Raw genomic sequence first — 12,803 nt, forward strand, 5'->3', positions numbered from 1 at the left:
ATGAATCAAAATTAAATTAGTTAAATGGAGTAAAAGTTTTCTGATGCATGTGTCCCCTGCCGAACAAATGTATGACAGACCCTGCATTTGGCATCTGATTTAAAGGGAAACAACATCTATAACATTTGTGAAATATGACATATGCATTATCCATTCTCTACAAAACTACCGCATGTATAATCTAATTGTATCACCCTAAACTACGATTTGAACAAAGCATTTAGTTATTTCATTTTTAAAAACACATTTGTCAAGCATAAATGTGTTCACCACATATCTATCTAAGAACACATGACCAATAACAGATAAATGCAATATTTTATGTCATTATATGAAAGAAAAAGAGCACTTAAGTATTCCAAATCCATGAAGTTCTCAGTAGTATTCATGGGACACATCTTGGGGTTGTTTTGTCAAGTTGCTACTCTTGCATAAGAGGAAGCCCCTTGCTAGACAGAAGGAGCAAACATCTTGGGGGAAGAGGGAGACAGATGTTTCTCAGTATGCAATAAACATGCAACCCCTCCAACCACTTTCCCCTCTGTTAACTCAATTTCCTGCCTCTACTGAAAACTCCATAAGGCATGCCTACAGCATCGTGTAAAAGGATGGTAATCTAGGAAGGTTACTGTCCTGAACTCCATTTCCCAGAAAACCGCAGATTGGTGCGCTGTGCTGTGCAGTATACAGCTAGATGTATGTCGTATATGGGAGAGTTTCTCGTATGGGACCACGTAACTGAGCATGTGAAAAGGCTGCTCTGCAACAAGGACCAAAGATCATATTTAGCTAGTATGTAGCGTGCCAGTGAACTATTATCATGGGATAGATGGCTTCCTCTCTATGGAGTTGGAGCGGACAGAAAAAAACACTATGCTATGCTGTACATGTAATGGATGCTTATCAGCGAGCGCACAGTATGATGTTACATTACTAAGATTGATTATATTTTAAATCAGTCATGAATTCATTTTTAAACCAAGCAGAACCAAGCAGCATTACTTGGAAGTGATAATGTGCAGTACGTGTGTTTTGATGTGTTCTGTCTTTGCCAAGTTACTTTTGGTAGTTTTTTTCAAAGATAAAACTTACTGTTTCTTCAGGGCAAAATGACACCAGTTACTGATTTAAGAAATATTTGTTGGTATTAATTTCATGCTGTCCATCAATTCACACTAATGATGTTCTCTCTAACCCTATTAGCCACGATGGATATCAGATTTCCCTCTCAGATAGAAACACCATATGTTTGTCATTTAGTACAACTGTCAAGCACAGCATGTTGTGTACTGGAACATTCATGCATATTTATGCCCACGTTTTTTTAGCTGAATTATTATTTCTCTTTACCTTGTTAGCAAGAGTACGCCAGTGTGCTTTTCTCCATGAGCAGAAAATATTAAAAATATTAAAATCACAAAACCACACTGGGGTACCAGCTCTGTGTGTATTGAGTTAAAAAGAAACAAATAGGAAGATAACTCAAATCCACTCTCAAAAACGATGCCTTTTAACCATGGCAAACACAAGGATGCTGGTTACTACTGGCAGTCTTTTATTCCTTGCCACCTGCACTGTTGTCAATGTAAGGGTCAACAGTGGGATTCTGTGTGGACATACCAAAGGAAAGGTCTGACCAGTAGCCATAGGGGAATTTGTTTTTTTAAAAAGTCACCATGTTCTCTCACACAAATGGAGCCAGCCTCTGCCATCTCCTCCCTGAAGTGACACATGTTCTTATCAGAGAGCATGTACAAAACACACACACACACACACACACACACACACACACACACACACACACACACACACACACAGAGCATGTACAAGACACACACACACACACACACACACACACACACACACACACACACACACACACACACACACACACACACACACACACACACACACACACACACACACACAGCATGTACAAGATAAGGGAGAGATTCTGAAGGCCTTAGGCTAGAGCACATTCCATTTTAAGGGTGGGACACGCCTGTGAACTGCATCTCAAAGAGTGCGAAACCAGTCTGAAGGCTTATACACTGCTACAGGACAGGAATACTTGCACATACTTGAAAAGCTAGTTGAAATAAGACACAAAACCATCCATTCGTCTTCTGGATAAGACAGGCGATCTTATTTGTGTAAATTTCATCTATCTGTAGGGGAGAGTGGGGTAAGGTGAGCCAGTGGAGAAGTTGACCCAGCACCTGTGTCTGGTCCAGATCCTTAGGGGTAGGTTCAACTTGGCTCATCTTACCCCCTTATGTTTAGACAAAGTTAACACTCTAAGGTCCAAGGCCTTTTAGACTTTTCTAAGTTGTCTGACATGCCTTGATGTTTTTGTACATTTTGCTTAACTAAAAACATTGATGCACAAATGGAATATATGATTCTATTCTAGAAGACCTCAGCAATAATATTAGAAAAGGGTTCAATGTTTCCGTGGTTGTTCTTTTTATGTCTCTAAGACGAAAACTCAAAAATAAAAATATCCCGGACGAGGGATATAGACCTTTTAGTGTTAAGTACAATACTAACAATGAATAACTAACATTATATTATATATTTGAGATGCAACAGCGGTCATGCCACATAATCACATAAAAAAAATAGATCAGGGCTCCATTGCTTCTAGATGTAGTTTTTGCTGACCTCATTGTGGATGACATAGAAGCATATCTCTTGTTTTGCCATTTTGAATAGCAATTTCCGTATGTATTGGCAAACCATCTTCAGGTGTAAAAACTGTAGACAAATCAGTTGTAATGTTTTAATGTTATAATAATATTTAGAATTATACTTTAAAATCTGGTGAGTGCAATAGTTGATAACTGTTTCTTCAGATGGCTCAATTAACCCCTAATATGGGGCAAGTTGAGCCCATATGTTAATATCTATGTGAGTAAGGCACACTGTTAAGGGTCCAATTGATTGCACACATCCTGATGTGTTGTATCCATTAGTTTGATTTCTGCCTCATATTCCTTTGACCACAGGGCTGATCTTAATTCACTCTCCCCTATGCATACCTTTAATATGCTTTCATTGAAATCTCTGTCACTGCATTATGCAGTTGTATCAGAATAATCTCTCCAACCTGACTATGATACATTAGTGAGTCAGGTTTCAGACGAAGGGCATTATTGCCATTCATGTAGTGTTGACAAAGGGTAAGACACGACATATAAATTGTATAATGTTTGAACATGTTTTTATTAAAACACAGCACCTCTGTTGTAGTTAAGTTTCTCTATTCATTTTCACCGACCAAAATATCTCCAAATGGTCACCATCCATTAGGGCCCTATCTCCAGAACTTGTCACAGTCTTTGGGGGTCCAGTAGAGTGGAGCAGCCCTGAGAGGAGCAGCCCTGAACGCTGGGGCCTGTGGTCCTACTCCTCGGAGGTCGGGGGGTCGTAGCCCAGGCGGCTGGCGGAGGGGAAGTGAGCCCAGAAGGTTCTGGCCAGATCCTGGATCTTCTCATAGCCACCGCTGGCACGCAGCTCCTCCACCCAACCGAAGAAGTCCGAGGAGGTGAGGGCCCAGTTGGGCACGCTGTGGGTCTCCCGCACACCTGCACAGGGAGAGAGACGTGTCAGAACCAAGGCAGCCAATCAGAGGCTAATGGATGTTTTTTCTTAGCTGTGCCTTAGATTAGTTTGTTTACATTTTCTACATGAAGTCTGCAAAATACACCAACATTTTATGAAGTTAAAAATGCAATTATTATTTATGTTAGAAGAGTCGACAACACCCAGAACTTTTCTGGCACTGGAAGGCATTACAATATGCAAATGTGTTTTATTAGTGTTGTTCTTGACTTTACTGAGGATGCATGCTGGCTATGCATGTTGAGTGAGAGCCCATTAAGGGCATATGAGGACGTTCAGCTTTGAACTTTTGAAAGCTTCAGTGTGACTGTGAGTTTGGAGGCACACACACACACACGCACACACACACACACACACACACACACACACACACACACACACACACACAGTGTGACTGTGAGTTTGGAGGCAGTTTGAAGCTTGTTCCTCAACTGGCAGTTGAAATGCTCTACTCTCTTCTGTTCATGTTATAGCCCACTGGGCACACAAACTACACACAAAACACACACACACACACACACACACACACACACACACACACCACACACACACACACCACACACACACACACCACACACACACACACACACCACACACACACACACACACACACACACACACACACACACACACACACACAGACACAGACACAGACACAGACACAGCACGCACGCAAGCACGCACGCACACATGCACAGGCATCTTCCAGCAGACCTATGGTCAACCGCCATATACATTATATTACTATATATATATATATATTTATATATACATATATATACATACTGTTTATACACACACACACACATATATATGAATGTATGCTACACATGACTTCTGCAGTGATGGAAAGCCAATTCAAAGAAGATATTACTCACCCGATTCCTCGCTGCACTTTACCTCTGCGGAAAAAATTGTGACAGGGGTTAAATCAGTTCCTTTTGACATTTTCCTCAACATTGACAGTCATGATTGAAATTCACTGAAAGCGCAAGTGTAACTATCAACATCATGACCTCTCTCCGAGGCACACCTTTTATTGGTCGAACAAGAAAAACAACTTCAATGTTTAGGCCCTTTCTCTCTATCACAACTTAAAAAAGACAATAACAGAATCTGAACCTCATTTCCAGTCCACCGCTGTTTCCTGACACAGAGAAATAGCCAGCCATTGACACAGTGCCTTTGTAAAAAGGCAGAGGAAGATGACATCAGCTTGATAGTCCTTAGGGGTAGCTTGGGAAAGATCCTTAAGTTTACAGCGTAGGCATGTCCCTCTCCCGGTGAGAGATACCAAAGCAGTCGCAGTAAGACCATCAAAGCGGCGGGACATAACCCCTAAATCTCTCAGGGCTGACACAGCACCACCAGCAGTGTCAAGCTATTTGGAGATCTGGAATCTGACAAATGCCCTTTGGTGTTAAGGGAGATTGATTTTGTCTGTCACCAAATAAAAGGCTTGCAATTTATACGCGTTTGTACAGGTTTCATCTTGAAGTGTCGTCTTCTGTCTCACCTCAACTAATGTGTTTACATGGGTTGTTTACCAGAAGAAGAAAAAAAAAATGAGTGGCACAATTTCTGTAGAATTCCAAGCAGGAATGTGTGGAGGAACTTTCCCACATTTCATGCCATGTGAGTGCCTTACCTGTGAGCCAGAGGTATCCCAGCAGGACCGTGCAGAGCAGCAGGCTGAGCCGAGGCATGATGTTCTCTCTCACAAACTACCACAACTGACCAGGAAAGAAAAGTCAATTAGCAAAACACATAACCAGGCTTCATCTTGTCAAACTACCAAAGGAATATCCAGTCACGGCACCTAACACCACAGAAATGAGGCGCACCACAAAGCAAAGGTTTTCCAGTGCCATACATACACAGAGGCTGTCCTGATGTCCTGCGTAGCGTCCTGTCTGGGCAGAGAGCAGGTGTGTGTGTGTGTGTATGTATGTGTCTGGCCTGGTGCTCCCCGCGCTGCGCTGTTTGCCTTTCCCATGCATGCCCCCATGGGTTGGCTCCCATCTCTGACCCTACCGTCTCTTTCCAACATCCACTCTACTTCTCACACCTTCAGAAGGCATACCAGCGCTCTCAAAGAGCACCTTTGTGGCACGGAGACCTTAGAAGTCTGGGAGCAGCTGTGGGCTGACTGGGCCGTGGGAACCTATGGGAACCTGCAGCACAGGAGGAACCTTACAGTCACATCTTCTCCCTTTGCACTAGACAGACAGACACACACACACACACACACACACACACACACACACACACACACACACACACACACACACACGACACTCCACACACACACTAGACACTCCACACCAAAAACAATGGTCAGGAATGGTTTAGAACTCATACAGAGAGTAATAATTTCAATACATTACCAACACATTATTTACAAATATCTATCTATCTATCTATCTATCTATCTTACATGTCTACATGTCATATGAATAGCTCAGTCTCAAGCCTGTAGTGATTCTTATAAGAAGGTGAAATCTAGAGCCCTTAAGTTTTGGCCCAAGTCAACCTTGAGAACTCCTGTTAGCAGGAGTGTCTTTGTACGGGACGCCTTGTGCCAAAACGTCAACACACAAAACACACAGACAGTGCATCTCACAAGTTTCGGTGATGCATGTGTTGGAGAACTGAGATACACACATTAACATGGCACATTTACTGTAGTAAGGGACAATTAGTGTCACTTCAAACATGCAAAGTCAAAAGCCTTTTACACAAGAACAAAAAGCTTCTTTTAGGCTATAGCATAGTTTCACACTTTTCAAACAGTATTTACACATAACAGAGGGGTCCCAAAACATAACCTCCCATCCCCACAAGCCTCCCCCCACCCCCCACCATTCACCCTGAGATGAACCCACACAGTGCACTGATACCCAGCGCCTTTCTTTCCCAGCCAGGGAACCTGAAAGTCCCTCTGTCTGCCTCATCTGCTGGCTGGCAGACAGTGTGACTAGCCCTGGATTAAGCCTTCGGGTGGGTTAATCCAGTGATCACTGTAATGGTGGGAACAACCAGAGCAAACAGAGCAAGACTGATCTCACTGTATCAGTAATGTACCACAGGACAATTACAGAGGCATTTTCATGGTGACTTATCAAGGGAGGTGGCAGACCTGAGTGTTTTTGTAAGCAATGGAGCGGTGCAACTGAATGGTACCATTATCTAAACAGCACCACCTACTGGAGTGTCAATGAATCTCTGCACCACTGCCAGCAATGTCTTAGCAACATTAATGCAGCATATCATGCACACTAGAGAAACTATTACACTATTACAACAATATTACACTACATACACTTTAAGGTCAGGAATAATTATATTCCCTCACAGGTTTGAGACAAACCATACTTCAGCTTTACTTGTTCTGGACCAGTAAAAACATCAAACATCACTTAACTGACCAAATGCTGTTTTTTTCAAAAACATGGTATTGTTGAGCCTTTCAGGATTCAAACAGAATTCAAATTTTTTTCAAAAAATCTTTAATCGAACAAATGTATCTCAATTCTAACCACACTGTATTTGTACAGTTCTATACGTCTGGAACTAAATTATATATGTACCATATTTCTTCTTTTTAAATAGACATACAGATGAAAACTCTTAAATAACGACGCTCAATAACATTCTGACATATCAAAAAGGAGAGGTGGGAAATCATATGTTGAGTCTTACTGGTAAACATAGTGTTTGTGTCTGTGTTTATATGTATATTTATGCTTTTTATCAGTGGCCATAGATAGATACATACACTACAACTCTGACTTGATGATTTAGAACAGTAAATATGAAAGTGTGGGGTGTGTTAGGGAGAGGAAGGGGACACATGAGCAGTTACAAGGGTGGCACATTTGGTTGGACATCCACATTCAACTGAAAACTGAAACTGGCTTCCCTTGTCACTTCCATTTTTGGCCACCGGAGGGCACTCTTGTTCTTCCCTCCGATTGTGACGGACGTAGAGGATGGGTCCACTTCCTGAGACGTCTCGCTCTCAGATGCGTGCTCAGCACCATCCCAGCTGGCACAGCTCAAATAGCCTGTAAAAATACCTGTGTATTTGGTTGAAAAGTGTTCATACTCAAATAGTTCTGCTTATTCACAGATCACAGAGTGTTGGTAAAGCTCTTCCAGAAGCTTTTAGCGGGTCTGGACACAACAAACCGCAAACAGAGCAAATTTGTCCTGCTTATGTTGAAATAAAAGTGTTTCCCCCCCCTTACATCTCCCTCTGGTCCTGAACAGCTATACTCACAACAGTTATTGACATGGAAGTTTCCAGAATGGAAGTGCTGTCAGACTGGGCCCTCTCAGAATGTTCCAGCGCGCAGGAGGAACCACAGACAGGTGGCGCCAGCAGCCAAGGCAATGAGTGAGAGCTTACTATGGTCACTTGGTGAAGGCAAGTTTCTCTTTTCATAAACCTTCTCCACAAACAAACCCTGGGAAGGATACACTTTAAGACAAAAAAACAAAACAAAACGATGAAAACCTGGCCGAGGCGCTCTTTAAATAAAGATGTGAACCAGCAGTCCTGCTTATAACCATGACAATCTTCACCAGGTCACCAGGTCTTCACATTTGGCTCGTAAAGATTGGTTCTTGCTTGACTCATGGTTCTTGCTGAATGTCCTCAATTCGCTGCTATATGTGGTAAAAGGGTCTTTATTTCTCGGAACCGTTGCTTTTAGCCGTACAGAAGGACATGAAAACAAGACATTGCTCTGTAGAGTCCAGTCCTGAAGCTTGCTTTCAGGCAGGGTTGGTGAGTGCGTGTACGGGTAAGATTGTGTGTGTGTGTTAGTGTGTGTGTGTGTGTGTGTGTGTGTCACAGCAGAGGTTTGACCAGGTAGAGCTTGTCCCCTTGCTCGCTGGTGAATATGGGTGCCTTCTTGTAGTGCTCCACCAGCTCGTCCATGTTCTTGAAGCGGCGCTGGCCGATGCAGTACACGCCCTCACACAGCTGCACCTTAAAGTGCTTGTTCTTCCCCGCCGCCTTCAGGGACACGGAGAAGTCACTGGGCTGGGGGAGGACAGAGAGAGAGGGCAGAGAGGGACACAGAGGAGAGGACATGAAGGGAGGACATAAAGGAGAGAGGAGGAGAGGGGTAATAAGCCAAGAGAAGAGGGGTGGACAGGTTTGAGGTGGTAACGAGCGAGAAGCAGATGGGTGGAAAGAGGGGGGGGAGGGGGGTGGGGGGGGGGGGGGGGGGGTTGGAAAACAAAGATGAAAAGAAGTTTCGATTAGATATGAAACAAACAGCCTCCAAGAGAGAGCAGTGTAACTGGTAAACACATTAATTTTCAAGAAACAATAAAGTGTGACACCATTTTAATTTGATGCATTCAATCATCTCCAATTATAGAGTAGAGTAAATTCAAATCATCTTGTGGGTTTGTGTAATACCAATATGAAAGCCCCCAAATAAGTATAAATATTTTAATTATTTTATGGTCATTATGTGCATCTGGGGAGAGACCATTCCCAGCCAGCCACAGCAGCCATTTCATCATCATTTCATTTCAGAATCTAAAACTAACTATGAATTCAGTTTGTAAATAACATTCTTTCACAGGGCTGTCTGCATACTGGATGATGTGCATGCAAATACATGATCTACAATTTAATACTAAACAATGCAGACTCCCGGGGATCTGAGTTGTGTGTTATATACTATATACAATATACAACAGGAGGGCATCTGAGCTGTGGGTTATATATGTAAAACATACAACAAGAAGGCATCGATGTAGAAGTAGTATTTATCTCCTGTGTCTATTCTGTAATAAAGACCCAGCATGTCTACAGTGCTTTAAGGAGAGACGACTGGAGTGGTGATCATGTACTCACCGATGACTCGCTGTCTCGAACCAGGAAGTCGCCCTCCACACCCCTCTCGTTGAGCACCCTTTCCCCTTGATGCCGCGTCACCTTGCCGTAGTACCAGTCCTTCCCGGCGAACTTCCCCGTGCGAGCCGGGCCCGTCTGTGTGCCGCCTCCTCCACCCACGGCTGGGCGCGGCAGGGTGGTGCTGCCCGGCGCCGGCCCGTCGCTCAGGACCATCACGTAGTTCTTCGGCACGAGGCCCAGCTGGCCGCGGACGCTCCGGCACTTCCACCACTCCGGGTCATTCTCCGGCTTCTCCACCACCTCCATGACCTCGCCCTTCTCGAAGTTCAGCTCCTCGTCCGTCACCGAGCTGAAGGGGTACAGCGTCTGGACGGTGTGCAGCACCTCCAGCACCTCCTGCTCGCCGTTACTGAGCCCCCCAGCCCTCGGAGGCTGCCGCTGCAGGCTCAGGTAGCCCCCCACCCCCACCCCCGCCTGGGGCTCGCCGGACGCCTCCTCGCCGCCCTCTTCCATCACGTAGTTGGAGGGGAACCAGCCCACCTGCCCGTCGTAGCTGCCCCGCCACCAGCCGTCGCTGCACTTCTCCATGACCAGCACGCGCGTGCCCTTGACCAGCGCCAGCTCGTCCTCGCGCTCCGCCGCGTACGCGAACTTCACCAGCGCCGGGATGTTGAGGTCGTAGATGCGCTCGGTGCCGCTGCCACTGCCGCTGCCGTTCGAGGGGAACTCTGCGTCAGTACTCGGGGTGGGGGACGTGTCACGGGCACTCGTCTTTCGCTTCGTCTTCCCGAGGCCTAGGAAGGGAGCAATAAAGAGAGAGAGAGAGAGAGAGAGAGAGAAAGAGAGAGAGAGAGAGAGAGAGAGAGAGAGAAAAAAAAGAGAGAGATAGATTGAGAGAGAGAGTATGAATGCTCTGCTCTTGAGGTATGTTTCTGTCACTATAGTTGTGGTTTATACGTAGTCACCTAAATGTAAGGACTACTTTTACAGCTTTTACTTTTACAATATTGCTGTGCATACATTAAGCACAAATACATCAGTTCTCAAGCTATCAAGCATTTATAGCTACCATCTGCGCTGTCAATGGTGTCTGCAAGGCTGCTGCCTTTTAGCTAGTTTATCTTGCTTGGCTTAGACCACCGTGCGGCTTCTTTAAAGTTAGGCTGTCAGGGGCTGCTCACACACAAAACAAAAGAGGCCTTCACAGGCTGGGGCTATTCTTTGGTCCGTAATACAAGCTTACAAAATAGTTCCATTAGCAGTTGCAATATAACAGTGTAGAACGCAGTGTATACGGTGGTCTGAGCTACAGCATATAGTTTGAAGAGTGTGTACAGACATTGTGAACACAAGGCTGCAATCTGAGTTCAGTGGAGAGCAATCCGACTCAGAGGAGAGGAGGATGAAGGAGATATGGGAGGAAGAGAGAGGAGAGGAGGAGGAAGAGAGAGGAGAGGAGAATAGAGGAGATATGGGAGGAAGAGAGAGGAGAGGAGGATAGAGGAGATATGGGAGGAAGAGAGAAGATAGGAGGATAGAGCATATAGGGGAGGAAGAGAAAGGAGAGGAGGATGGAGCAGATATGGGAGGAAGAGAGAAGATAGGAGGATGGAGAGAGAGGAGAGGAGGATGGAGGAGATATGGGAGGAAGAGAGAGGAGAGGAGGATGGAGGAGATATGGGAGGAAGAGAGAGGAGAGGAGGAGGAAGAGAGGAGAGGAGGATGGAGGAGATATGGGAGGAAGACAGAGGAGAGGAGGATGGAGGAGATATGGGAGGAAGAGAGACGAGAGGAGGATGAAGAGAGAGGAGAGGAGGATGAAGAGAGAGGAGAGGAGGATAGATGAGAGGAGGATGAAGAGAGAGGAGAGGAAGAGAGGCGAGAGGAGGATGAAGAGAGAGGAGAGGAGGATAGAGGAGATAGGGGAGGAAGAGAGATGAGAGGAGGATGAAGAGAGAGGAGAGGAAGAGAGGCGAGAGGAGGATGAAGAGAGAGGAGAGGAAGAGAGACGAGAGGAGGATGAAGAGAGAGGAGAGGAGGATGAAGAGAGAGGAGAGGAGGATAGAGGAGATATGGGAGGAAGAGAGAGGAGAGGAGGATGGAGGAGATATGGGAGGAAGAGAGAGGAGAGTAGGAGGAAGAGAGGAGAGGAGGATGGAGGAGATATGGGAGGAAGAGAGAGGAGAGGAGGATGGAGGAGATATGGGAGGAAGAGAGACGAGAGGAGGATGAAGAGAGAGGAGAGGAGGATGAAGAGAGAGGAGAGGAGGATAGACGAGAGGATGAAGAGAGAGGAGAGGAAGAGAGGCGAGAGGAGGATGAAGAGAGAGGAGAGGAGGATAGAGGAGATAGGGGAGGAAGAGAGACGAGAGGAGGATGAAGAGAGAGGAGAGGAAGAGAGGCGAGAGGAGGATGAAGAGAGAGGAGAGGAAGAGAGACGAGAGGAGGATGAAGAGAGAGGAGAGGAGGATGAAGAGAGAGGAGAGGAGGATAGACGAGAGGATGAAGAGAGAGGAGAGGAAGAGAGGCGAGAGGAGGATGAAGAGAGAGGAGAGGAGGATAGAGGAGATAGGGGAGGAAGAGAGACGAGAGGAGGATGAAGAGAGAGGAGAGGAAGAGAGGCGAGAGGAGGATGAAGAGAGAGGAGAGGAAGAGAGACGAGAGGAGGATGAAGAGAGAGGAGAGGAGGATGAAGAGAGAGGAGAGGAGGATAGACGAGAGGAGGATGAAGAGAGAGGAGAGGAAGAGAGGCGAGAGGAGGATGAAGAGAGCGGAGAGGAGGATAGAGGAGATAGGGGAGGAAGAGAGACGAGAGGAGGATGAAGAGAGAGGAGAGGAAGAGAGGCGAGAGGAGGATGAAGAGAGAGGAGAGGAAGAGAGACGAGAGGAGGATGAAGAGAGAGGAGAGGAGGATGAAGAGAGAGGAGAGGAGGATAGACGAGAGGAGGATGAAGAGAGAGGAGAGGAAGAGAGGCGAGAGGAGGATGAAGAGAGAGGAGAGGAGGATAGAGGAGATAGGGGAGGAAGAGAGACGAGAGGAGGATGAAGAGAGAGGAGAGGAAGAGAGGCGAAAGGAGGATGAAGAGAGAGGAGAGGAGGATAGAGCAGATATGGGAGGAAGAGAGACGAGAGGAGGATAGAGCAGATATGGGAGGAAGAGAGAGGAGAGGAGGATGAAGAGAGAGGAGAGGAGGATAGAGCAGATATGGGAGGAAGAGAGAGGAGAGGAAGATAGAGGAGAGGAGAGGAGGATAGACGAGAGGAGAGGAGGATAGAGGAGAGGAGAGGAGGATAGAGGAGA

The 12,803-nt window shown here is 45.8% G+C and overlaps 2 protein-coding genes across 3 annotated transcripts in view; both read right to left on the reverse strand.

The window, feature by feature from the left end:
- Positions 1-3,405: 3,405 nt before the first annotated feature.
- Positions 3,406-5,330, reverse strand: otos2 (otospiralin 2; the record flags this gene model as incomplete). Its single annotated transcript, XM_080833978.1, has 3 exons — positions 3,406-3,587; positions 4,503-4,526; positions 5,273-5,330. The coding sequence occupies 3 exons, from the start codon at positions 5,328-5,330 to the stop codon at positions 3,406-3,408; spliced, it is 264 nt and encodes an 87-aa protein (XP_080690104.1).
- A 1,941-nt stretch (positions 5,331-7,271) lies between these two features.
- Positions 7,272-12,803, reverse strand: part of nck2b (NCK adaptor protein 2b) — a 56,318-nt gene continuing 50,786 nt past the window's right edge. For both annotated transcript variants that reach the window (XM_080835818.1, XM_080835819.1), the window contains 2 exons: positions 9,503-10,296; positions 7,272-8,674 (listed from right to left, as the gene is read on the reverse strand). In XM_080835818.1, coding sequence (XP_080691944.1) covers positions 8,480-8,674; positions 9,503-10,296 — 989 coding nt within the window. In that variant the 3' untranslated portion in view covers positions 7,272-8,479. The remainder of the gene's footprint in view (positions 8,675-9,502; positions 10,297-12,803) is intronic.

The sequence above is a fragment of the Sprattus sprattus genome, assembly GCF_963457725.1.
Source record: "Sprattus sprattus genome assembly, chromosome: 3".
In the NCBI taxonomy this organism is placed as follows: domain Eukaryota; kingdom Metazoa; phylum Chordata; class Actinopteri; order Clupeiformes; family Clupeidae; genus Sprattus; species Sprattus sprattus.